At 42.0% G+C, this 24931-nt stretch overlaps 2 protein-coding genes across 9 annotated transcripts in view; both read right to left on the bottom strand.

The window, feature by feature from the left end:
• The window catches only part of LOC117397835 (serine/threonine-protein phosphatase 2B catalytic subunit gamma isoform-like), a 50933-nt gene extending 46944 nt beyond the window's left edge, over positions 1-3989 (bottom strand). For 2 of the 5 annotated variants that reach the window (XM_059013686.1, XM_059013684.1), the window contains exon 1: positions 3389-3989. In XM_059013686.1, coding sequence (XP_058869669.1) covers positions 3389-3440 — 52 coding nt within the window. In that variant the 5' untranslated portion in view covers positions 3441-3989. The remainder of the gene's footprint in view (positions 1-3388) is intronic. The other 3 variants (XM_059013687.1, XM_059013683.1, XM_059013685.1) reach the window with 2 other exon arrangements.
• Positions 3990-5614: 1625 nt separating this feature from the next.
• Positions 5615-22913, bottom strand: LOC117962951 (metal cation symporter ZIP14-like). Of its 4 annotated transcripts, none has more exons than XM_059013528.1 (11): positions 22746-22913; positions 21055-21153; positions 18997-19058; positions 18269-18529; positions 17950-18139; positions 17217-17386; positions 13075-13197; positions 11960-12142; positions 11222-11423; positions 10334-10518; positions 5615-9693 (listed from the first exon to the last, which is right to left on the bottom strand). In XM_059013528.1, the coding sequence occupies exons 4-11, from the start codon at positions 18521-18523 to the stop codon at positions 9547-9549; spliced, it is 1455 nt and encodes a 484-aa protein (XP_058869511.1). In that variant the 5' UTR covers positions 18524-18529; positions 18997-19058; positions 21055-21153; positions 22746-22913; the 3' UTR covers positions 5615-9546. The 4 variants fall into 4 exon arrangements, with proteins under 4 accessions (XP_058869511.1, XP_058869510.1, XP_058869512.1 ...); XM_059013527.1 differs by lacking the exon at positions 17217-17386 and adding an exon at positions 15376-15545 and having other exon boundaries at positions 22746-22911; XM_059013530.1 differs by lacking the exons at positions 5615-9693; positions 10334-10518; positions 17217-17386 and adding an exon at positions 15376-15545 and having other exon boundaries at positions 10525-11423.
• Between the last annotated feature and the right edge of the window lie 2018 nt (positions 22914-24931).

Genomic DNA, 24931 nt, shown 5'->3' on the forward strand with positions numbered 1-24931 from the left:
GCACCGCTCCATCTCAGGTCTCCGTACACCTCAGTGTTATACTGCATTCAGCCACAGTAATATGGGGGACAACAATTCAATCCTTGGGGAAATAAAACAGCAGAATTAATATATTGTTAGGATTGGGGGTATTTAGATCCCTTAATGTTTAGCTCATAAATACCCAGCCTGTCGGCAACTTTAACCTGACCTAATTGTGTGAATGTATTATGCTTGTGAAATGTAAAGGGAAATGGCACACTCAGGGTGAGAAACTGATCTCAGCCCTGCAGCTAGCCCTGGGTTTCCGAGCTCCCCTTGTTTAAAATGACCAGGCAGGCACCAGGAATTTGAGCTTCTTCAGCCACCGTCTCATTTTCTGATTTGAAGTCTTGGTTTGCTTCATTTGACATGGAACACTTTCATGAATTAATATTGCACTTCAGACTCATTTAGTGTCCGGAGCTCCTGGGAGCTATTGATTTGTCTATAAATTTGGCTTCTGTATATTGTACTTGCACGTTTGACTGCTTATTTCAGCGCTAATGTATTTAAAATACCAGGAGGCTGTTCATTTCTAAAGAGGCCCCTTTGGGATACACACACTGAACAGATGCAGCCAGGGAACAGTGGTTAATGTAGTACTACAGCTGGCAAATGCAATAGCCTGGCTTCTTAAGTCAAGCTGAACAAGTTTGGTGGCCTTAGCTTCTCAGAAGACAATGATGTAATCCACATCACATAAACACCACATTTCAGGGCTAAAAATAAGACTCCTATTGCACAGCAGTTTAACCCAATCCAGAGTTTTACTACGAGCTTGATTAGCCACAGTGTATGCACTAGGTAACAAGCTCAGGTGCGTCTTATTAAACTAGAAACACCAGGAATTAAACAAACTGCTGTGCAAAGGGAAGCTTAATTCCATCCCTGCATTTTGTGCGTAGGCCAGTTTCAAAAAGAGTCCTAGGATGAGACTGGAGACTGCTCCCTCCCTCACCCCACTAAGAGAAAGGGTGCTTCCTCCAGTCCAGGGCAGGCTTAAAGAGATTAAACTGCTCCCTCACCCCACTAAGAGAAAGGGGGCTCCCTCCAGTCTAGGGAAGGCTTAAAGAGATTAAACTGCTCCCTCACCCCACTAAGAGAAAGGGGGCTCCCTCCAGTCGAGGCAGGTTTAAAGAGATTAAACTGCTCCCTCCCTCACCCCACTAAGAGAAAGGGTGCTTCCTCCAGTCCAGGCAGGCTTAAAGAGATTAAACTGCTCCCTCCCTCACCCCCTAAGAGAAAGGGTGCTTTCTCCAGTCCAGGGCAGGCTTGAGGCATGGAGACTGAACTGCTCCCTCCCTCACCCCCTTAAGAGAAAGGGTGCTTTCTCCAGTCCAGGGCAGGCTTGAGGCATGGAGACAACTGATTCTTACCTCAAGAGATTGTACATTCCTTCCAGTCCTCTGAGGTATTTTATCAGGCAATACACCTCAAGAGTTTATGATTTTAATCCTTGAAAACTGTACAGGGAGAAATTGGCTGTACATGTTTCTTTAACTGGACTAAAAGTACATGTATACCCTGGAGTGCATTCAAATATGCATATAGGGATTGGGAGGGTTCCAGCCAGCCAAGCCTATTGTTTATTGTGGCTCTAGCTTCTTTCTTTTCTCTCTCAGCGTTAAGAGGTTACTTACGCAAGCTTCGAGCTTGCATAGAAGAGGAGCTTGCCAGGCCAAAGCTGGAGGCCAGGAGGTTACAGAAGGAAACCGTGGATTCTCCCTTACAAGGGCATCTGGCCAGCCTCCTCCAAACAGCAAAGAATAATACAAGGGAGACGGCAATATCCCCCTTCTTGTCTGATCACAAACTTCAAAAGGACCGTCGCCCTGTAGTTTCTCATCCCAGCCAAGGAAGACAGACGCTGTGATAAGAAGACTGAGCCAACATCAGATGCAGAGGAGATGGGGCACACCTGGGTTATGCTTGGCCAATAAGCAGTATCGCGTTGCACATCAAAATAATACATGCCAACTGCTCCTGGGCTTCTACAGTCAGGGATGGAAATAAAGATCCTATTGCACAGCAGTGAGAATTACTGCAGGTTTTTGTAGGAGCTGGATTATCAGAGCACATGGTAAAACCTGGAGTGACTCCAACTGCTATGCAAAAGGTACTGCATGCTATTCTGCAGATTGTGCTCATATGCATCACTTACATCTGCAATACAAACACAAATATATGAGGCTGTCTTTAGCTGCAATATGGACCGATATCCCCATTCATAGTGCAATGCCTGCAGTTTGAGCCTCTCTTCAGTCACAATGTTTGGTCTGACAGTTTGCTATGCCTCTCCCATCACTGACTCACTATTCAGGTTTATGAAAACAAATAAACCAATTAGGAGATTAAATACTTCTGGCATACAACTCTAGGGTTGTAAACCGGTTCTACAGTAAGATGTTTTTTTTTTTTTTTGTTGTTTTTTTTTTTTAAAGCCTTACATAAATATACACGCTTTCAAATACAAATCTGACAATGGAGGAGTTTGCTGGATGTGTACTAGCTGTCATCAGCATTGAAAATAGTTTGTCAGTCGCACATTGTCATGTGTGTGTATTTAGCTTCGAGCCAGTGTCTCGTCAGTTTCTGTTAAATTTTTAAACTGCAGGCTGATTAAGGTTGTTTTTAAAGTATGCTAATAGGTGTGGGTATCTGCTGTGAAGTGTCAATCCACACTGCTGGCGGCACACCTTGTGAAACAAAACCAAAAAAGCCAGGGTTGCTGTTTTTGTGTCAGAAAATCGAGTCTTCGGGTATCAATTCGATCTAGTTCACCTGTCACATTTGGAGCAGATGGGAACTAATTAACCCGGGTCCCAAGACACACTGCCACGAAGCTTAATAGAAATTACAATGTAGAACTGGCAGATCTGCAAGAACCCAACACCAAATAATTTTACATACAGTAGTTAAATGACAGAAAATGACATATCCCGGTCAGCAGACTCCTGCAAAGGTTTTTTTTTTTTTTAGTTACAACCCAAATGTCATTTGGAACAAAACCACGATACAATTAAATACCAACCGATGAACCGATGCATAGAAAATCTATCCAGCGCCTTAACAACACGCTTGCCAAATACCGTTTACGCATCATAAGCATAATACCAGCTTTTGTATAATATAGAATATGCCTGGGTACTGACAATGTGAATATACCAGCAAATAATGGGGTTTAAAATTGTACATACGGTACCGAGTTACAGGTAAATTAATATAGCATGCATCAGCATACTACAAAAAAATGTAGCGCGTAAAAAACAAATATAAGACTGTATTAAACACAAAACAAATTACATTTCCTGCATCCCAAACCAATGTATTTTATTATCAATATTAATGTTGATTCGATTCGCCTTACCTTTAACTAGCCGATCGGTTGTGGATTGTTTTTTCTGGTCTTTCACAGACATCTTTTCTCACCTCGGCAATTTCAAATCGTTATACAAATCCTTTACTTTGTTCTCTCAGAATAAAAATTAAAAAAAACGACCAAGCAGCAAAATCCAAAACCGCGGTTTCTAGGGTGATTTAAGTGAGCCGTTTTTATAAACGTACTGGTTTTCTTTGGAAGATTCTTAGTCTTCTATGCTGGTTGTTTTTTTATTGTTTTTTTTTTTTTTTCAAACTGCTGTCAGTTTCTGTCACAGAGAGAAAATAAACCCAGCAAACAAACAAAATCAGTTTAAAAAAACGCTATTCGGTGATTACTCTCTCCGTTTTACTCGATATCTTATTTTAATGTCACCGTGTTTGTCTACTGTTCTATTTTTGTGTATTTTGATCCTCTTGGGCCTGCCTGCTTTTTTTTTGCTGTTTTTTTTTTATTATTTCTGTCTTTATCTTCCAGCCTCTCTTCGCGTTCCCTCGGATTAAACTCTCTAATCTCTTAGAAGCGGATTTCCTACAACATGGCGGCAAGAAGGCCACCGACGCGATGGATTCTGAGGAGCGTAGTTTTTTGGACAGACAGGGGCGCGGACTTCACTGTGGGAACGAGGCCCTCAAGAGAACTACAGTTCCCAGAAAGCCGAGCTTAGCGCGACCGTGAGGAGTACCGATTGGCGGTTCTGGGTAATGTAGTTTTTTGTTCCACACAGGATTGTCAGAAACCGTTGATGTTTTGAACTACGACTTCCAGAGAGCACTGTATAAAAAAATTAAAAAAAACCGTTACCGAACTGCTAGGGGACTTGGGAAATGGTGTCCGTGTGTTACCATTTTTCAAGTAAGCGGTTTACAATTTCAGAAAATTATTGAAGTTTAACGGTTTTTATCAGTTGATATATTATTTTAGCTCAAAGAGCCAGCTGCCCATATATATAAGGTATCTGAAAGGTGCACAGGAAAATTATCAAATAATTGCAGGAAATCTGCATTCTTGTGAAACGCCAGTAATTTGAATAGTCCTGAATAGAGAAGCACCTGCCAGCCGAGTCTACTTTTTTTTTTTTTTTTTTTTACCTCTATAGTGTCTAGTACAGATCTGTCTAAGCAGTGCAATATGCCATTCGTGCCTCTTTCTGCGTCTGAAAAGACTCAGGGATAGTCTTTTTGGTAGAAGCGGGCAAGTACAGTCGCATATAAACCGATGTTACGTTTATAGATGTCACGTTTAACACGCACACAAACACTGAATCATAACTTCTAAGTTAAAACTATAAGCAGTGTGGAGTAGTGGTTAAGGCTCTGGACTCTTGATCGGAGGGTCGTGGGTTCAATCCCAGGTGGGGGACACTGCTGCTGTACCCTTGAGCAAGGTACTTTACCTAGATTGCTCCAGTAAAAAAACAAAACAAAAAAACAACTGTATAAACGGGTAATTGTATGTAAAAATAATGTGATATCTTGTAACAATTGTAAGTCACCCTGGATAAAGTTGTCTGCTAATAAATAAGAAACAAACCATAGGCTAAACGCCTTCTTCAGTGTGCAGAGCCACTGTATAGTTTTAGTAAACTTATTTTACGTTATTTTATTTCCTTTAGAAATATATTGCAAGTGTTGGTAAGGGGTGAAGTGTGGTTGCTTCAGACAGGTGGCTGTGTATTCAGGGTGCTCCCGCCCTTCACTTGTATTGAAAATGATCTTCGTCCTGGGGTTCTTCTGGCTGGTGAGGACAAGGGTGGCTGGAAGGTTTGACAGCATTTGATCACAAACACTTTGGATCCAGTGTACAGAACAGTAAACCTAATGCAAAATGCTCTACATAAATAAATAAATAAATAACTAAATAAGGACAGGCAAATACATGTGTTGGTTTGGTTTAACAGATAAAATCACTATAGAAACTAAAACAGCTATTTTGTTTCTACCTGAGTGACCATGCTGTGCCGCTATATTTAAAAGGGAAACGTTGCTTTCTATGACTTTGAACGGCACCTTTAAGCTGAGGGAACACAAAGCCGCAGAGTGGCTTCATGTTCCCAAAGCTTTAGCCCCAAATTAACTATTACAGTAAATAGTCACGCCATGGGCAGTTTTGTTTGGAACAAACGTCAAATAGGAATGGTTATTTAGAAGCACAGCCTCTGAATTAAAAATGTAATTTGCTTTCTGTATAACCATGTACCACTAACACTGCACGTGCTGCAATAAACTTTATTAGTTTTATTTTTTTAAGAAAAGTTACAACATTTTACAAAAACAAAAATAACGTTTCTGTACTGTACACTGAGAAGCAATAGGGTCCCTCCATTTAGCAAGAGATACCAACAATCTGACAGTTCTTTGATTTAGCAATAAATATTTAAATACATCATATTCATTTTGAAATATTGGTACAGCTTTAAGAAGACCCCCAGTTTGCATGAAACCAACTCTCTCGCTCGCCTAATTTCTTATAATTTGCTCTTAAAAGGGGGTGTATATACACACACACACACACACACACACAAGTTTGAACAATGTAGTGCAAAACTTGGTTTCCTGTCTGTGTTACAGGTAAAAGGACCCCACCTAACCCCAGATTGTTTCCTACAGGTAGCATGACACACAAGTAAAACTATTACCTGCAAAACAGGAAGTACATTGATAGTGTTGTGGAACTAAACAATAAAGGTCTTCAGTGTGAACATAGCTTGCAGCAGCCCCTAGTGGTCAAATATTAGGAAGATTTGAGTCTAATACAGCAAACCTATAACATGCTCAAATTCAAATCCCAGTAAATCCTGGAATTTTTAAATTTTTTTAATTATTATTATTAGCCTTTTTTGTAGACCCATATCTAAATATCTTGGTATCCCCGATTAGATAAATGTATTAAAATATATGCCAGTTAATTTAATAAGCAAGTCACCTTATAAGGTACCCAAAAAATCAATTTACTACCAATGCAGAACGAGTGGGCGAGAAGTTTGTCATTTTACACCCAGAAAATGAGCTTCTCCTACAGCGAGTGTTGAGGTGCCATGGTGCTTTCAATAAGGAGGGCAAAGACAATGCAAAGGGGGCCCCTTTACTGTACACTTCTAAGCAACATGTGGATCACAGCACGAGACAAATGGACCGTATACAGTCAAAGCAACCCACTGTACCTGGTACATTTAATTGTCATTTTTTAATTATGGCTTCTAAAAAAAACCATGAATGTTTTTAATAAACAAACAAAAAAAAACTGTGAATGATGCATAGAAAAAAGGATCAGCTACATATTAACAGTGAACTTCATAGCTTCTTACATTTTACTGCTGTTAAATGTCTTACCAGTTTAATGCATTATGGGCCTTGTATTAGATTCTCTATTGCTGTTTTTATTTAGATCTTTATTTGCTGGCCATACTAAATAAGTATTCCTGCAAAAAACAGCTTCTTTTTGAGAAGTGAGGTGGAGGGGGAAGCATATTCCAGTTGCGCTGTACACTGAAGATCATTAGTGATGCATTGTGCGACTCAGATATGCTTCCCCGCCTTGCTTGAGGAGTCTTTTCGGGAACAAACTTTTGCAGGGTTGGTTGAAAATGATCTGCAGGTACACAATTAAAAATGAGGACAGTGGACATACTATACAAGTATTCCTTCAAAAGGCAGCAACTCTCAGGACTTACGGCTTTATGGATCAGGTTTGTCAACTTGAAAACAATTCAAAATGATCAGCCCACATTCTCGCCAATAATGGCTCTACATTTTGCTTGGTAATGATTTAAAAGCACTACCATCCAACAACTATTTGGTCAGACGAATGAATAAATACAGAATGACTTGGTATCCCTGAATAAATAGGCAGCTTAAGATAGACTCAAGGATTTAAAAAAGGATTTGTTCTCGAATGGTCTACAAACTTCACAGCCGCTACACACAAACTGCAGATATTTATACCTCATTGTCTTCGCCTCGTTATCAATATGATAACAGCAACTTAGTCACTCGTGAAAATTCTACGTTCTAAAATGCACATTGGCCCACAGTATCAGGAATAAAACGTTTGAAAAGCCTCAACTCTTTATGTGTATGCCAATAGGTCTGCAACGATGCAGCTGTCAAACCTGCGCTTCTCCGGCTACACTGATCTCGTCTTTGGGGGAAAAAAAAAAAAACACGACAATAACAAAGCAGTTGTTTTAAACTACCGTGTAAACAACAGCCAGACAAGCCAGGCAAATCCATTCTGGAGCCCACAGGAATCCCAGCGTTACTGCAGGTCCAAAAGAAAGCTCCCCTTTCCTTAATGAGCGCAGCAATCAGAAGAGATCAGAGCACATAGAACAGCATCTAAAGGATTCGGGCAAAGGGTTAAGTTTTGTTCTTTTTTTGACGAAACTAGAAATAGTTTTAGAAATGTAGCATACGGAGGCCAACCCGTTATTGATTATATTTAAAGGAGCAGATTGTAGCGCAGTTCAGCAGCTCTCAAACCAACGAGAAGCCTGAACTCTCCTACCCTGGCCTGCGTCAAAGTGCATGATATGCTGTATATTAGGGTATCTGATTCAAATAAACGTTTCCTGAACTATCAGCTGGTTTTTTAAATCTGAATTAAAATGGTTAAACTGAGCCATCAGAGCAGATACATTAATTAGGAAAGTAAACTGGACTTGACCTGCCCCCAATAACAGTACATCTATACTGTAGTATTACAGTATACAGGCTAAATTTGACTAACATTTCTACTGTGAAACAGGAGAATATGCAAATGATTTGTTATTTTAGCATTAAAATGTTCAGTTTGTACACAAATCTGTTTGACAATATGCTTTTTCCTCATTAAAACGAAAAACATTAAAACTCGTCGAAAATAATAGCTCAACTGAGAAACGATGTTCCGAGTACAGAAAATAAATAACTACCATTGCAATATTTGCTTGCATACCCCAGTATCGTACAGGTAGACTGCAAGTGTGGTACAATTATCCCTGACAATGCAGCATTCACATAAAACAACAACATTGATGGAACTTCCTTCTAGCTTATAAGACAAGGACTTAAATGAGACAGAAATTACTACACTTTTTTTTGAGACTTCAAATTACAAATACCCAACTAAGCACATATTCTATACTAGTTGATGTTCAGCTCATTGTTCAAAAAAACCTTTGCTTACATCCTTTGAAACAAAGACAGTCCCCTGTCATTGTGCTTTGGTGTCGGGGAGGGGGAACCAGAAATTGTGGGTCAACACTTAAAATAATTCCCTTGGCATCCCAATCTTGTTTAAACAGGGTGCTCTCTTATTTAAAACTGTAGCCCCAGAAAGGCTTGTGTTAATCTTCTGTACAAGTCTGTTAAACTCCCCTGGGCTTCTGGTATTTGTGCCATCCTGCTTCTGCTTCATCTAAAATACATTTCTTTAAAAATGAGAGGAGTCTTTGAACAAGGTTTTCATTTGATCGCTTGCTTCTGGAACAGAATACGAAGGCCGCGTTGAGTCCTTTTAGAATTGCTTCGTTTTTGGTTTGGAATGGGACAGGCGGTCTAATTCTGTCCCGGCACAGGAAGACCACTCTACATTTCAGGCTAGATGGGGCGAGAACACAAGCCTACATACCAGCCAACTGTGTGCTTCCTGATAGGCCAACAGCCCCACCGTCAAAAAGAACAGAGATATTATAGGACGAGAAGTCTTTAGTGTCTTTAGCTGAAAGAGCTATTGAAGATGGATTGTGGCTGTCGAGCATCGAGATACCTTTGCTGGGAAACCAGTTATGCAGAATGGCGGCTTGTATTCCTGCTTTCGTTTTCTGTTGGCATGAGGATTTCTTCTTATTCCTGTACTTCAATAAACATTCGCCAGTCACTACCCCCTTACTATCCTACTGGCTACAGGAGCTGGGATGGACATCAACAGAAGATCACATGGTGCAAGAACACTAGCAGATTTACTGCCTAACTGCGAGTGGAAGAATGTTTTCTGTCGTTTGTTCATTTTCACTGCTTCATCGCTCTGCGTTTCAATGCTTTTCCCACACTGCAAATGCACAAAATGTCCTTTTCCTATCCTTATCAGACCCTGTAAGACCCCAGTGCTGGTGGGGGTGCCCCAGAAGCCGGATCACACCCTCCCGGAACATGCCGAAGCCTGGCCTATCCCAGCTGGATCTGCCCTGAGAACATGGTGAGCAGCAGCATGATGGAGAAGCCGGTGAGCAGCCCTGCATTCTGGATCGCGAAGGCCACCAGAGTGTTGCCGTCATTGCCCTCCTCTTTACTGACTTCGTTCATTTCAGGGAACTGGAGACAGGCAAGAGAGCAGGTTAGCATGACACAGAGATGGAAATCACACTTCAGCATAGCAGCTTTAGCCATTGCAGGTTTTACTGTCAGCTTAAATTAGCCCTTCCTAAAACCTGGAATGGGTCAAGCTGCTATGCAATGGCAACCTTATTTTGCCTCCCGATTCTACAGCTATGGTCAAAAGTTTTGCATCACCTAGAATTTAAAAAAAATATATATATATATATCTTTTTAGCATCACGTAATCAAAGAAACTACAAAATGATATTGCAAAAGTCTACCGGAAGCCATAATAGTAGTACAGTATTTCATGTTAGATTTCAAAATGTTTCCATTGTTGTCAGAGTTTCTTTAAGTATATGGAAAACTACAAAGTGTTGTGCAATTCAATATCTTAACGTAAAATCACTCAGCAGGTTTCACTTGACTTTATGAAGCAAAACTAGTTAATTATATAGGGTGATGCAAAACTTTTGGCCATAGCTGTACATTACATCACCTCGCCTTATAACAAGGGAGCAATGAACAGAAGTTTGATCAAATAAAAAAAAGTGTGAAAAACGTCTAACAAAGATGAGGCGTTTTGGGTACGGTCAGTGCTCTCATCACTGACCCGGCACAGCAGGCTGGTACTCACCATGTCCGCCAGGGCGATGTACAGGAACATGCCCCCTGCCAGCGCAAAGATCCAGTTGGCGGAGAAGTGGCTACCCGCCAGGATGCCGAACGCCAGCCCCAGGTAGCAGCAGCAGGCAGAGATGAAGTTAAAGAAGAGAGCCTGCTGGATACTCATCCCAGCATTGAGCAGGATCACAAAATCGCCTGCAGAGGGAGACAGAGAGGCAGTCCAGGGACGGGAAGCTTTCTGAGAATTAAACTTTCTGTTTTTTATAACCCCCCTTGCTATTTTACGGCGTTTGCTGTTGCTCCAGAGTTAAACCTGCCTGGGTTTGAGCTCGTCTGGAGAATCCTAAGTGCCAGGACCAAACAGCCTTCCTCATTCCATTCACACCATGTCACAATGTTACTTAATCCAGGGGTTTCCAATCCTGATCCTCGAGACACACGATGTCTTCTGGTTTTCATTCCAACCGAGTTCTACTTAATCAAACCCTCGATCGAACTAATAATCTGCTTAATTAGACCTTTTTAATTGTTCCTAAAAAAGTTGCAGATTTTAAGTTAAAAATGTATAGTTAACTTAAATCGGCAGCTGTTTAAAATTAAAAAGGTCTCATTAAGTAAATTATTAGTTCAATTAAGGGTTCAGTTAAGTAATTGAGAGCTCAGTTGGAATGAAAACCAGCAGACACAGGGGGTCCCCAGGACCAGGGTTGGAAACCACTGACCTAAAATCGACAGCCCTCTCTACTCTCTCGGTCTATATAGAAGGAGGGCTATGTCACACTGTCAGCAGGTTTGAAAGGAATGAATAAGGCAGTTCCGTTCTGTCCTGGCACAGGCGCGAAGCCAGGAAGGGGCAGATTTAGAGGCAAAGACAAACAAACAAACTCAATACTCGTACCCAGCTCGTGTGGAAACTCCTCGCACAGGATCGCCACGGAGGTGCTCACCCCCTGGAACACGGACACGGTGAAGGAGGCTCCGATGGCCAGGCCGTCAATGAAGTTGTGCAGCCCGTCGCTGAGCGTGATCATCCAGGCCAGGGTCCCGATGTCCGAGTATGGAGTGCCCTTCAGCCAGACGCACGCCCCCTGCTGCATGTCCTGCACAGGAGCACCACCACAAAGTCATTTCCACCCTTTTCAACGCACTGCCCGAGCTTACCGTCTATTGAGGGGGTGCAGAAACCCGTTACCCATAGTCATTATTGTCTTTAAGAAATAAAATCAGCAGGACATCCAATCAATGACTGTTTGATTTCAAAAAAAGAAAAGCTGTCCTTCCCTCACCTTTACGATTGAGCAACAGCCCATGGCAACTAACTTCCGCATTGAGTGTTTTAAAAAGCAGATTTGGATGGCAATTTTCCTCTCGTCCGACAATGAAAAAAGTCAGTTCACGCCTCCTCGGTACGCCAGTTTTTCTGGCCTCTTATCTCCCCAAAGAGCCAACACCTCCCAGCAAAACTCCACAGAATTAGTATTATTATTATTATTATTTAAATTTTAACAAGACGTACCGAAGTACCAGACAGGCACGCCCTCTCCCCCTTGAATGCAAACCGAAACTAAAACCCGGAGATAGAGAACGCATCCAATGTATGGCAGTATCCCAATCCCTCTGCAGTGTCCACACTGACCTGTACGGACATGGCTGCAGACAGGACCGTGCCCTCGGCGGTCAGCGTGCGCTGGTCCTCTTCCTCGCAGGGGTGGGGGGGCTGATCCAGCTCTCCATTCCGCAGCTTCTCCATCACGCCATCCTCCAGCTCCACCTTGGAAGCGTACTTCTCCTCCGGGTAGTGGCTGTGCCCGTGACCCTTCTGCCCAGCAGAGAAAAGACACTTACTGGACTCCCGCGGCATGGCAGGTTAAGACAGCTTTCGCGCTCTGTTGACTGCTGGTGTTTGGCGCCTCTTGTGTTTATTCCAAGTAATTGCATGTTAATTAGATCTAGCCTAGGAGCACTCAGCTTTAATCAGAAATATGAAAAAGAAAGTACCAAACATCATCCCAGGTCTAACTCTGTGTTTCTGCAACTAAAAATCAATTAAAACATGAATCCAAATACATCTCCCAGGCCTGGATTCATTCATTTATTCAAAAATATGACATTCCAAAGTGTAGCTCCAGATACATTTTGGTTTGATGCAGGCCTCAATTATAAAATCGAAGTAAAAACTAAATAAACTTACTCAAGCAGCAAAACCGTTTTGAAGGTTTTGTGCTCGTCAAGGTTTTGTCCTGTCATGTTTAGGTGGCTTTGATCTGTTGTTGAATTAACATGCAATTACTTGGAATGGGTACCAAAGGGGGTGCCACACTCCAAAACTCAACTGTAGCAGGCAGTTTTTGGCAATTTAATCTGAAGATAGGCTCTATTAGCACCAGCTGTCTTTAACACCGGTGATAACGAAAATCACTTTCTTACCTCTTATCCCTCGTAAAACAACTGTCTTGCAAGTCCCTTGTATTTTAGACTCTGGTGAAGACTATTCAACAGTCTACCACCACCAAAGAAGAGATCAATTTCCTGTGCAGCAGGTATAGACCCCACCTGAAGCATGACACTCATAGAGGACTTTAAGGGGTTTCAGATAGGCTCCTGACACCTACTGGAGGTGGCAGGAGAAATGAGCTTCCCCCGATTCAATGAAAATAAAAGCATAACGTCCAGAAACCTGATGGAGATTACACACCCTTAACATGCGGCTGCGTGGATTAACACAGCCAGGTAATCAGTACTGAGCCTCACCCCGTCTTTCTGTTTCAGCACCATCTTGAGCACCTTCTCTGTGAAGAAGAAGAGATAGAAACCCCCAAACACCACGGCCGACTTGGACACATAATAATCCTCCAGGGGGTTGAAACCGAACGCCTGCGGGAGGGAGAGAATAAAAGATCTATAAAGAACTTGCTCTATCACCAAACCTCTGCATCGCACACCAGATCATTACACCTGCACACTAGCCTGTTTTATATAAGCCTCGAAACTCCCACTAGCACTAACTCTGCACCCCCTCCAACCCCCTTCAATGAAGTATATTATCTGAATGATCAGGAGCGGCCGAATTCTGCAGACTCCTGGCACTTCATTTCGATAACAGAATCTCTCGGGGTACTGGGTGCTCTGCTAATAACCGTCTAATTGTAATATGCAACCAGCTATCGATTGGAGCGGTTTCGAAAGAGAAGAGAGTGATGGTGCCAGCCTTACGCTGGTACACAATCAAGGGGAAAGCTACAAGTCAACTAGAAGTTTCTGCTAGTGCCTTCTTTACAGCAGACCTTAGTTATAGCTAACTGCATGCTGCTCAAGTGGTATGTGCAGATCGCCTGTATATCTTTTATGATGAAGTAACAGCAGAGTGCTGCTCAGTGCAGGTCTTGTTTAACCCCGATAAACTTTAAACAAGCACCATTGTACAAGGATCTTTTTAAAGAGCAACTTTCCACGGATTAGATCACAGGTATCGTAACTTATTTTCTATTCTGTTCACGTCATATTGTTTTCCGTTTCAGTCATAAATCGTGTCTAACCTCCAAGAACATCAGGGACACCAGAGTGTAACCGTTTACCTGTCCCCTTGCAGCACTCTGCCCCTAGCGGATGTAGAGAAGTTATTTCTCATACCCGCGGAGGACAGGTTATTGGGCACACCAGATATACGTGGAGGTTAGACATGATTCCGAGAGCTCTGTTGGGGGGGTCACAGGGAAATTATGACAAACAGAAAAGAATATAGTGAACCTTAACACGCTGAAGAACACATGGGGTAAGATAACTGTGATACTTCATTCCAGGATTAAGTCACTCTTTAATTTGGCCTGTCCCAGATTCCCCCCCCACTCCCCCGAGCAAAGAGATGGTCGGCTATTGTGCTGCCTTTTGGGGTGGCTGTGCGGGCCAACTTGGAACCTCCAAGGTCCAAACTCATTTCACTGGTGGCCGAAACTGGGATCGTTCAAATCCAGGAAAGGGTGGCATGATTTACACCGGTCTCTTAAGCTTGGACTTCCACATGCGTTTCAGGTCCACACGTGACTAGATACATGTCAATATTACTGCGTTTGGATTTGATCGGAATAAATCGGTGGTCGCATTTAACACAAATTCTATTGAATGGGTTTGACTGCATTATACAGCTGTGGTCAAAAGTTTTGCATCACCTCGAATTTTAGGATTGAGACAGAATTTAAAAAAATAAAAAATGTGTGAACATAATTTAGATATTTTACTTAACATCATGTAATCAAAATGATTTCGCAAAAGTCTACCGGAAGCCATAACAGCAGTACAGTATTTCACGTTAGATTTCGAAATGACACATTTTTCAATTTGTCAGTTTTTCGTTAAGTGTATAGAAAACCACAAAGCGGTGTGTAATTCAATATGTCAACGTAACATTATTCAATCAGGTTTCATTCGACTTCACAATTAGTTAATTATATAGGGCGATGCAATGGTTTTGGCCAGAGCTGTACGATATGACTCTGTAGCTGAAAGGCTTGTGGAAATACAGCATTAGAGCCCTGTGAAGACTACCTGAATCTTCCAGAGGTTAAACGCAAGGAAACTACCATATACTGTACGTCCACCCGCATTGAAGGGACTGTCGCTTGCAAGGTAATTCCACAAACCTTACCTGCTGTGATCGTCCATTCGCTGGACTGGTCTCAAAATAGGGCAGCTTTGAAAATAACATGCATTTCCATTTTAAACGGGTACAAGTTTTTTAAAAAGTTCACAGTTTGCATGCCTTACTTTCAGACAGACCGTTTCACTTCCTTGGAGGAGCTGAAGGGCTGGGGGGACCTAAACGACCTTGAAAAAGCCAGGCATGCCAAATGTGTCTCTTTTAAAACTCTTCAAATCTGCAACAGCCAATGAAGGCGCACTTCGGGTAAGATTCATGGAAACAGTTAACTATCTCCTATAAAATCAGTACTGGAGGAAGCAAGTACTGTGTGTTTCTTCAACAGCAGGGCACACAGTAAAAAGCCTGGCATTTGCCTTGTGTTTGACCTCTTCAGACAGATCGACGCAGCACAGTACCTCAGGAATGAGTTGGAATAGAGCGTTGGAGTAGAGAGTCCCGATAGCCAGAGCTATGAAGTACAGCAGCATCCTCTTGTAAAATGTTTTCCTCATGAACGGAACCACGCAGGCCCCCACCAGGGAGCACAGGGAAATCACAGTGACGCACAGGAAACCGTAACCCCAAACTGTGTCCCCATGGAAAGGCGGTCCACCAACCCAGGACACAAAGGGAAGGTAGGGAGGGAGGGGTAGACAATAAATCACACACCAAGGGAAGGGTTAGAAGAAAGGGGGCAGGGGAGAAAAGACAAAAAAAGAAATCATCTTCAATTGCTTTGCCGGTTGGGAAAATCACTGAGAATGCAGTTTTTCATTGAAGTGTTCGGTTTGAAGAGGGCGCAGCGAAGGTACACCAGGGTTTTATTTAATAATGTATTTATTTCATAAAAAACCTACCAGGATCCTAGATCAAGACTGGTCAATGTAATACAATAATCCAATCTACTGGCTGAATTTAAAGAATCTGACCTTGATTTCAACACTATGCTTGTCTAAGCTTTACTCTTGGTTGTGTTAATATGAGGACCTGTTGCTCCTGTTTTGAAAGCAATGAGCACATCGCTCAGACAGACAAAGCAAGGTCCCACATAAAAACAGTTCTTTCTGAGCGGATTTTATTTATTTTTATAATGACACTTTAACTTTAAATAAAAAGGGCAATTTTTATTATTATAACAAGAAGAATAATACTCAGGTGTTCAGTTTAAATCTTGTAGGGGTAGCCTTTATACATGCACCTTCAGAAATGACATTTTTAATGAAAAACTGCACATCATTGTTAATTGAGCCTCTCCAGTGCCCAGTTCTCACAGAAATGAATTACTCCCAGGATCAACACAATGGACTGATACAGCGCCAAACAGGATCTTGCTGGTGTTCCCTCACTTCACAAACGCTAAATCGCGTCACACTGCTTTGAAATGTCCGTGCTGCTGTATGAGTTCAACAATCATTGCAGATACCATTGGCACACAATCATTTCAGTTCAGATGAAAAGAAAGCATGGGATTTATCCGTTACTCGGAGATGAAACACAAACTGGTTTCCCAGCAGGTCACTCAATACAAAAAAACATCCTTTTCAATATATAGGAGACACTGTTTCCAGTGCGTGATCACAAAGATGACCAAAATAATCTCCCTGAAGGCAACATTATCAAAGTTACTGCCGTTACATCACAGCACTGAAACCTGGTCCATTTTATCAAAACTGCTACAATTCTAGGCATTTTTAGGTGACCTGCATGGGTACCATTTTAACAGTGCGTTTCATCTCCAGTTTAGTTTTCAGACCTACCTTGTTTTTAACCCCTGGATCAACAAGATCTGCTTTCTGTTCAGAAATCTATTTATTGCGCAAGTGGCAGAGTTTCTATAGGAAGCACAGTTCACCAACAAACCGCTAGCAGCCCATTCAGAAATAGTTATGAGACGAAGCAACAGTGAAAGCTGCTTGAACTGTGCTTTTGTTGCTATATTGATAACAACATGTTTCTCATCCCACTTTGGGGGGAATAAGATTCATTCTCCACATAAACTGTGGATGTAAACCGGAATACAGGAGGAAGCCAGTTTGGGGAGATCTGTAGCGACCGCAGTGAACAGAAAACTTTTCTTGCAGGGGATAGGGGAGGAACAAGATGAAAAAAATGAATAGAAAACAGAAAAGGAGAGTCCTCCGAAACCGCCCGGTGATTTGTGAGTTTGTCGTTGTGCTTCTCCCCTTCTATAAAATCCCAGGGAGAGGGAGAGGGAGGGAGAGGGAGGGAGGGGTGGTGCAAGATGTGTGTACTCGACCTCTGGAATGAGCTGCAACACTGCCGTGGAGAAGAGTGTTCCGATCGAGAGGGAGATTAAATAGATCATCACCCTCCGCATAAACGCTCTCTTCATACAGGGGATGAGGAGCGCGCCAGTCAGGGCGAACAGGTTCACCACTGTCACACTGAGAAAACCAAACCCCCACACTGTCAAACAAAACACATGCCAGCAGTTACAAACACAGGCCACCAGGGGGCAGGAGCCTTGCTGCGCAGAGGCCTGCAAATCTGTAAAACTATCAGTGTAGATTTTTTTGGACTTCTGTTGAATTTGTAATGCCGACCCTGGGCCAAAATATATTGTGGGCTCCTGTACTTTAACAGCAATACAAATTAAAGGGGGAAGTGGTTTTAGCCACAATAGTAATGTCTATACAATTGGAAAATCAATGTCGGCATGCACTTTTCAAAACTCTGAAAATTAAAAGGAGCCATTTGATGGGAGACATAAGCATTCAATTTAGTGGCTTGCAGGCTACCATGTGGACCAGGGCTTGTGCAACACAAGGCAACCTTTACACTAGATATATTCTTACCATTTCCCATTTTGGACTCTAGCCTGCAGTCACAGAATAACACCAACACAAAAAACAACAGGCCCAATCTGCTAGTAAAGTATGTATTCGGCACAGAAAGGGTTAAGTAATACACTTCCCAGCGCAGAAGAATCCCAGGAGAAATGAAACAAGGGAGTCTGTCGTCTGCCTCACCTTCGCCTGCGCTTGGCTTCCCCTCCTCTTGGGCCTGCTCATCCTCCTCATTTTCCTGGTTCTCCGCCCCGCAAGCCCGGGTCTCCAGCTGCTGCAGGATGGTGGGGCAGAACTCCTGAAGGCCGCGTCCATCCAGCCGGCTCGTCTCTGAGAGGTTGTGAGCGGAGAAGAGAGCGGAGGAGGAAAAGCACTGCGAAGCAGGAGAGGAAAGGGCTCAGTAAAGGGGTTCAGTATAAAGAAGAACCTCAGGGCTGTATTCAACTTCCCTGGACTGCAGTCAGATACATCTCAGCCAGCTCTCCTCTGACTCTCTGCTCACCCTGGTTAGATTCTTGCTCTGTGGTTGGGTTTTGCTGCGGTTGGTCCCCGGTCCCACGCCCACGTCCAGACGGTTGAGCAGCGCTTTGAGCTGGTGCACGGTGAGCGTTTCGTTGTCCCCATAGCGAGCCAGCAGGTCCTGCAGGAAGGAGGCTGAAGACGGGCCCTCAGCGCCCCAGGACAGCTGTCCCAGCAGGAGCAGCAGTGTGGCGGTCACTGTCAGCTGGACACAGCCATGGAGGGAGCAGCAATTCATGATCACCTGCAAGAGGGACCACAACCAGAATCTTGCAATAAATTGCTTTGCAGTGTACAACTGAAGAAACAGCTGCTCGGATTGCTGTGGACTGCTGTTCTCCACAGAGTCCAAGAAAAGCAGCAGCTGTTTCTTCACTTGTTTTACTTGGAATGGTAAATTATCCCATTCAACACCAATGGCCCACGCCTGATTGTCAGCTGTGCAGAGCTCAATCCGAAAAATGGAATAATCAGTGTGTGCAAGACAAACGCCTTTCAAATATTTGCAGAATGCAAACTGAAATGCACAACCGGCAAAAAGAAAGGGTGGGGCGCAGCGAGAACGGTGCTTGATGAGAAGAAATAAGAATATGGGATGTTAAAAACCGTGGTTGGCACTCCTGCAACATTCAAACAGGTTAAATCTCAGCGATGTTCCATCTTCAACGCAGCAGTAATACAAACTTCCCTTCAGTGCAACATGAACATTACCTGGCCCTAGGATCTTGGGAATCTGTTCCCTAGCCTTCTGAAGCTTATCGGCAAAGTGGGGACTGAAACGAGAAAGACACAGATTTCATTCGTTGGTAAATTGGTTACAACTCTGCAAAATAAGCCTTGGTTCTGCTAATAATTAGAGCATGGCTGCATATGACATTTGAAACTCTGTGATAGCTAAGGAACTAAAAAACGAAATATAAATGGGGTGTCAGTTTTGCTGATAATATCGTGCACGTGTTCATGTCCAAGGACAGCTGTGTAACTCAAAGAGAATGTGTTGGAAATTTGCATTATTAAAATTCATCATTTAGCGGACGCTTTTATCCAAAGCGACTTACAGAGACTAGGGGGTGAACTACTGCTGCAGAGTCACTTCCAATAGGACCTAATTTGTTTTACGTCTCATCCGAAGGACAGAGCACAAGGAGGTTCAGTGACTTGCTCAGGGTCACACACACAGTGAGTCAGCGGGATTTGAAACTGGTATCAAGCCTTTTTTTTTTTTTTTTTTTTTAAAAACACTGGACCACCAAGCCTTCTTCAAAGTTATATTACCAAGAAAACTTAGGGCCATTAACGTACACTAGTTTTGAGCCACTGTCTATCGTTTATATGGGAGCCTTATAAAGCTGCACTGAATTGAGGTTTTAGATAAAGCTGTGTTCCTGACTGCCTGTGATGCAAAACAGCACACCAGACTGATCTCTCTCATTGGCCCTGTCCCTTACCACGGCTATTTCTATCTGATGATTACAAGCTGTTACTGGGTCTGTTATTTATTTCTCAAATGCACTGGGTTTCTCAGAGCCCCTTCATTTAACACTGGTAGAGTGGAACTCGTTGCTTTCAAACATACAAACAGCCTCTTCACGATACCTTTTTAAAATCTGAAATATTTATTTTAAATCTGACCGGGGTTGTAAATTCTATAAATACTGACTGCGACCAGGATAGTGCAAATAGGAATTGCTCTATTTGTTATGCTTTTATTTTGTATTTCTGTTTCTATGATTGGTTGAAGTGTTTTCAGCCCTGTTTGAATGATTTGTCTCTTTTTGCCATTGGTTTTTATAATGTTCCGTCTTGCCCCCTTCTCCTGCCAGGACCCCCTTGTAAATGAGATGAGGGTTAGATACTGGCTAAATTATTGCCACTCTGCCCCTATTTTACTGCATTCAATCCTGTACTTCAGAATACTGTAATCTGCCAAGTTTTTAACCTGTAGTACTTTGTATTTAATCACATCCTGATGTAACTATCACTATTTAATCATATCCTGATGTAACTATCACTATTACCTGCTGTATTATTGAATTGTGGTTTGTCAAACTTGTACTTTACTTGAACAAAAGTTATTGTATTTCTTGCTCTTATTGTATTACTTGTATTGTAACGCTTGAAATGTTTTTGCTTACGATTGTAAGTCGCCCTGGATAAGGGCGTCTGCTAAGAAATAAATAATAATAATAATAATAATAATAATAAATAAATACATTTGAAATGCAAAAGGGAGCTCACGATAGATCATTTCAGCTCATGTCAGTCACAGCAACATTAAGTAAAATGTGACACTTTTCCTTGAGGAAGATTTTGGCTACATAACGTTATAGAAGGCTGTGTGGTCCAGTGGTTAAAGAAAAGGGCTTGTAACCTGGTTCAAATCCCACCTCAGCCACTGACTCATTGTGTGACCCTGAGCAAGTCACTTAACCTCCTTGTGCTCCGTCTTTCGGGTGAGACGTAATTGTAAGTGACTCTGCAGCTGATGCATAGTTCACACACCCTAGTCTCTGTAAGTCGCCTTGGATAAAGGCGTCTGATAAATAAACTAATAAATAATAAAAAATGTGTTCCACCAAGTTTTCAGCCCACATTACAATGCAGGAGGGTGTGTGTGCTCCAAACTGAAACACACGCAACAAGCCTTTTGTATTTTTTCAATTATTGAGACTGAGCTCTGCACAGCAAACATGCACCGACACCCAGGTGTGTCTAAAAAGTATCCTCCTGGTATGAGAATTTGAGAGACAGCTGGGTTTTAGCAGGTACCTTGATCTGTCTCAGTCTCTTCTAATACCAGGATTGTGGTTCCTTTTGGCTCTGTTGTCTATGGAGGTGGCTGATCGGCTGACTGCAGCTTCCCGGGCTCTGTTTGAAGCAAGGCAAAAGCAAACACAAGAGGAATTAAATACACAGACTTATCTCTCTGGAGCTCCATGAGCAATATTACTGCCCCCCTGGAAACATCATCATTCATTTTAATTACAATTATTATTATTTATTTATTAGCAGACGCCCTTATCCAGGGTGACTTACAATTGTTACAAGATATCACATTATTTTTACATACAATTACCCATTTATATAGTTGGGTTTTTACTGGAGCAATCTAGGTAAAGTACCTTGCTCAAGGGTACAGCAGCAGTGTCCTCCACCTGGGATTGAACCCACGACCCTCCGGTCAAGAGTCCAGATCCCTAACCACTACTCCACACTGCTGCCACAATGCACTTGTAGCTGAGCCCAGGTCTGTTTGAAGTGGAAAGGAAACGTGGGTTCATTACAAATGGGACTCGTCTCAGGGCGTGGAAAGGTCCCTCCAACATCAAGGGTCACTTTGGCTGCCATTCTGAAAGCTTTCTGTTTCAGCATAAATGAAATAAAAAAATATAAACACTGCCGCTAATTCTCCCGCATTCTTTCCTACTACAGTACAACTGGAGGTGCGTGTAAATCCACAACAACAATGTTAATCAGGCTCCAGGGCTTTGGAATGTGCTCGAGCAGCACTGTAAAGGTTTGAAATAAAAAAAGAAAAAAAAAAAAAATGTGACTACAAAGTATCACCTTGACCTAAATCCCCGACACAAGTTTATTAATATATATACAGTATATATATACTGATACAATTGTGACCAAGTTTCATCGAAAGGATTCATTATAACGCAGCATGTAGTGAACACGACAATTGTAGAAATGAAATTAAGCCGGGGTTCGGAGTGACCTGAAACGCTCGCTGTTAAATCTGGTCATTGTGCGCCATGCAGAAACTAGTACTGTACTTGCAATGAAACGCCTGAAAAAGTTCCTAATCATTTTTTGCTGAAATACAGTGTGTGCGTGTGTGTACATTTTCTTCCGCAACATTTTTACTTAAAATCTACGTTTTTGTCGTCAGTAGTTGATCACACAGACTCAACATCGCCGTTTTATTACACTAACTTAGCAACCGTTCTAGCACCTTATTTTCATCACACGAATGTGTTCTGAATACAGTTAAAAAAATACATGCTTCAGAAATTCCAGTCGCAGTGTCATCAGATTGCTGATTTTAGATTAGACAGCCTGTTTTATTGTTTATAAAATGTTTATATATAACAGTTGTATTATTATTTGCTGTTTAGGAATACATTTAAATAGCCTTACGAAATGCAATAAAAAATATACATATATACAGTGTTGTGGGCAACGAATTGTCCAAACAATATAGATCACGATAACTTCATCACAATAAATTATAATTAATATCTGTGCAGCAAGACTCGCACAGCATGTATCAAAACAGCCGGTTACTAAACAATGAATCGATTGCAACGTCACGCCCACGTTCTGTTTATTATACAGAAATATCTGGTCCCTTGTGGTCGTGTATTTTTTCCTATAGCACTACTCTCGACAGCACACTAGGCCACATTGTAGCACCAGCAATTCAAATCACTGTACCAGCATAATATACTCACCCAGAGGTCTTTAATGCAACGTCCTTTGCTGAAGATGTCCGTTTTCTTTGTGTGCGTTCGCTACCCGTTGCATTGTGTTTTTCCACCGGTCACAAAGTACACAGTGTCCCTCTGTCTTTATAGCGCCTCTATAAAATATGTACATCAACGTGTAACTTATCAGGGGCGGGCATTCCTCCGGGAACGTCATGCACAAACCACGCCTCCTACCTCAATCACTCTTAAAGGGGAAATACCACCACGCCGGAGAATGCTGAAAAGCATGCGTTGGTGGGAATGGAATGGGCACCGTTGAGACATTCTGCTTTAATTAGGTGCTGTTTTTGTTAGGCCGATGCAAACTAATAAAGCAGTACCTATATTACAGTATTTACATAATATTGACTCAATATATTTCTGGTCACGCTTAATATATACCAAAATGTAGTATATATCACGGGCATGTGTTTCATATATTAAAAGAATATATTCCGAGATATATTTACAGTTTTGTGATACACTATTTGGTATAGAGCTCTAGATTTAGTATATTTTGGTAAATCACAGTAAAGTTTTACAAGTTATTTATTTTTATTGTTTTCAAAATATTTAGTGCCCCATGGTTTTTATTATTATCATTAAAAATAAAAAACGGGGATCATATTCCTGCATACAACTAAACATGATTGTATGAAAATACATGTGGAGTAGTGTGTTCGCTTCAATATTCAACGTGTGCTTGCAGAACAAAAAAAAAACAACCAGGGTTACACATGACGTTATATATGCCGTACTCTTCTTGTGTCGCTTTTTGCAGTGTTTGCCCTGAACGGATGCTCTGCTTACCCATAGGAAAACTGAATCATAGATACAGCACGCTGTAAGATCATACATTTGAAACCATATCGTTTATGCAGTATATGGACAGTATGTGCTTCTCTACGACCCTGAATAATAACAGTCAGAGTTTTGATATAAAACGCCGCTTATGTTTGTTATATATCCCACACATTTTCTGTGGGTAGCTAGATTCTTTGTAGAGGTATTTACACATTCTGGTTTCAGTCGGAATAAAACGCTGTCAGACTGTCATAGGGATCTGCAACTTCCACCTCCCAGCAAATTAGCTTCTCAAAATGCAATGCTCACAGCATAGCCGTTAAGGCATGCATTCCTGGGCTTGGCAGTTTGAACTTGCTTCACACTTTTCATCTTATCCTGTTTTGCAACCAGCACAGGCAGCATCCCAAAAGTAGCAAGCAAATTCACTAAAATGTTAAGATTATGCGGCATCCAGGTTACACTGACTATTGACAGTAAGAAGTTACTTGTAATCAGATTACTTTTCTTCAGTAACTGATTACTTTTTTTTCAATGCACGGTGACTCTTAAAGGGGTGATAGGAATACATGTAGTATATTACAGGGTTTGTTACACCAGGTATTCAGTGAGCTTTAGGAACCCTTACAAGGAACCATTATATGGTTTAATGGGATCAATGGTAAGAATCTACCATTAGACTAGTGCATTCATCGATAAGATGTATAGGGTTCTTCTTGGGACAGATGACTAAAAACAACTGGTTTTATTGTCAATTGTTCCCCCTGTGCCATTACTTCCTTGATCACTGCTGATGAAGGTGCTAGTCAAGCCCACAATTAAAAGAATCATCTGCACTAGCACCAATTGAAATATATAATTAGTGCTGTCAAAAGAGGAGCTTAAGTGTGACCACCCCTCCCCCCCCCACCACCATGAACACCTGTCCTTCTTTCTTCAGTCTGTGTGCTCCCTCAGCCTGCACAGAATGCAGCAGTGCCCACAGTGAGCACCTGACTGAACCAGCCACAGGCCAGGAGAGGACACAGATAAGCATTGGGAAAGGGTGCTCAGCCAGAACGGAGTGGTCTGTCTCCATTACAGAACAATGCTGGGGGGAAATTGCTTTTTTTTTTTATCTGTTAATCAAGTACTGTACTTTAATGTCAGAGATTTGAAAATCCCATTCAGACTACTGCTTACCGTGGTTTACTGGTTCAAACACTGAACTGATCAAAGGCTTTTTCGTTAATCTGGATTAAAAAAAAGCCTTTATGTGGGAAACTGGAACAGAAACGGAAGGCAATTAGCTCAATTAGAGACTGCTATTGAAGAGATCCAATAACAATTATAAGCACTGACCTGGTTAGGCATGTGTGTGTGTGAGA

This window comes from Acipenser ruthenus, chromosome 46 (genome assembly GCF_902713425.1).
Source record: "Acipenser ruthenus chromosome 46, fAciRut3.2 maternal haplotype, whole genome shotgun sequence".
NCBI classification, from domain to species: domain Eukaryota; kingdom Metazoa; phylum Chordata; class Actinopteri; order Acipenseriformes; family Acipenseridae; genus Acipenser; species Acipenser ruthenus.

Coding starts and splice junctions, on each gene's coding strand:
- LOC117962951 (XM_059013528.1), bottom strand. CDS start 18,523: ATGAATTGCTGCTCCCTCCATGGCTGTGTCCAGCTGACAGTGACCGCC. Junction 12,143..13,074: donor TGCTGAAACAGAAAGACGGG/GTGAGGCTCAGT, acceptor TCTGCTGGGCAG/AAGGGTCACGGGCACAGCCA. Junction 9,694..10,333: donor ACATCGCCCTGGCGGACATG/GTGAGTACCAGC, acceptor GCCTGTCTCCAG/TTCCCTGAAATGAACGAAGT.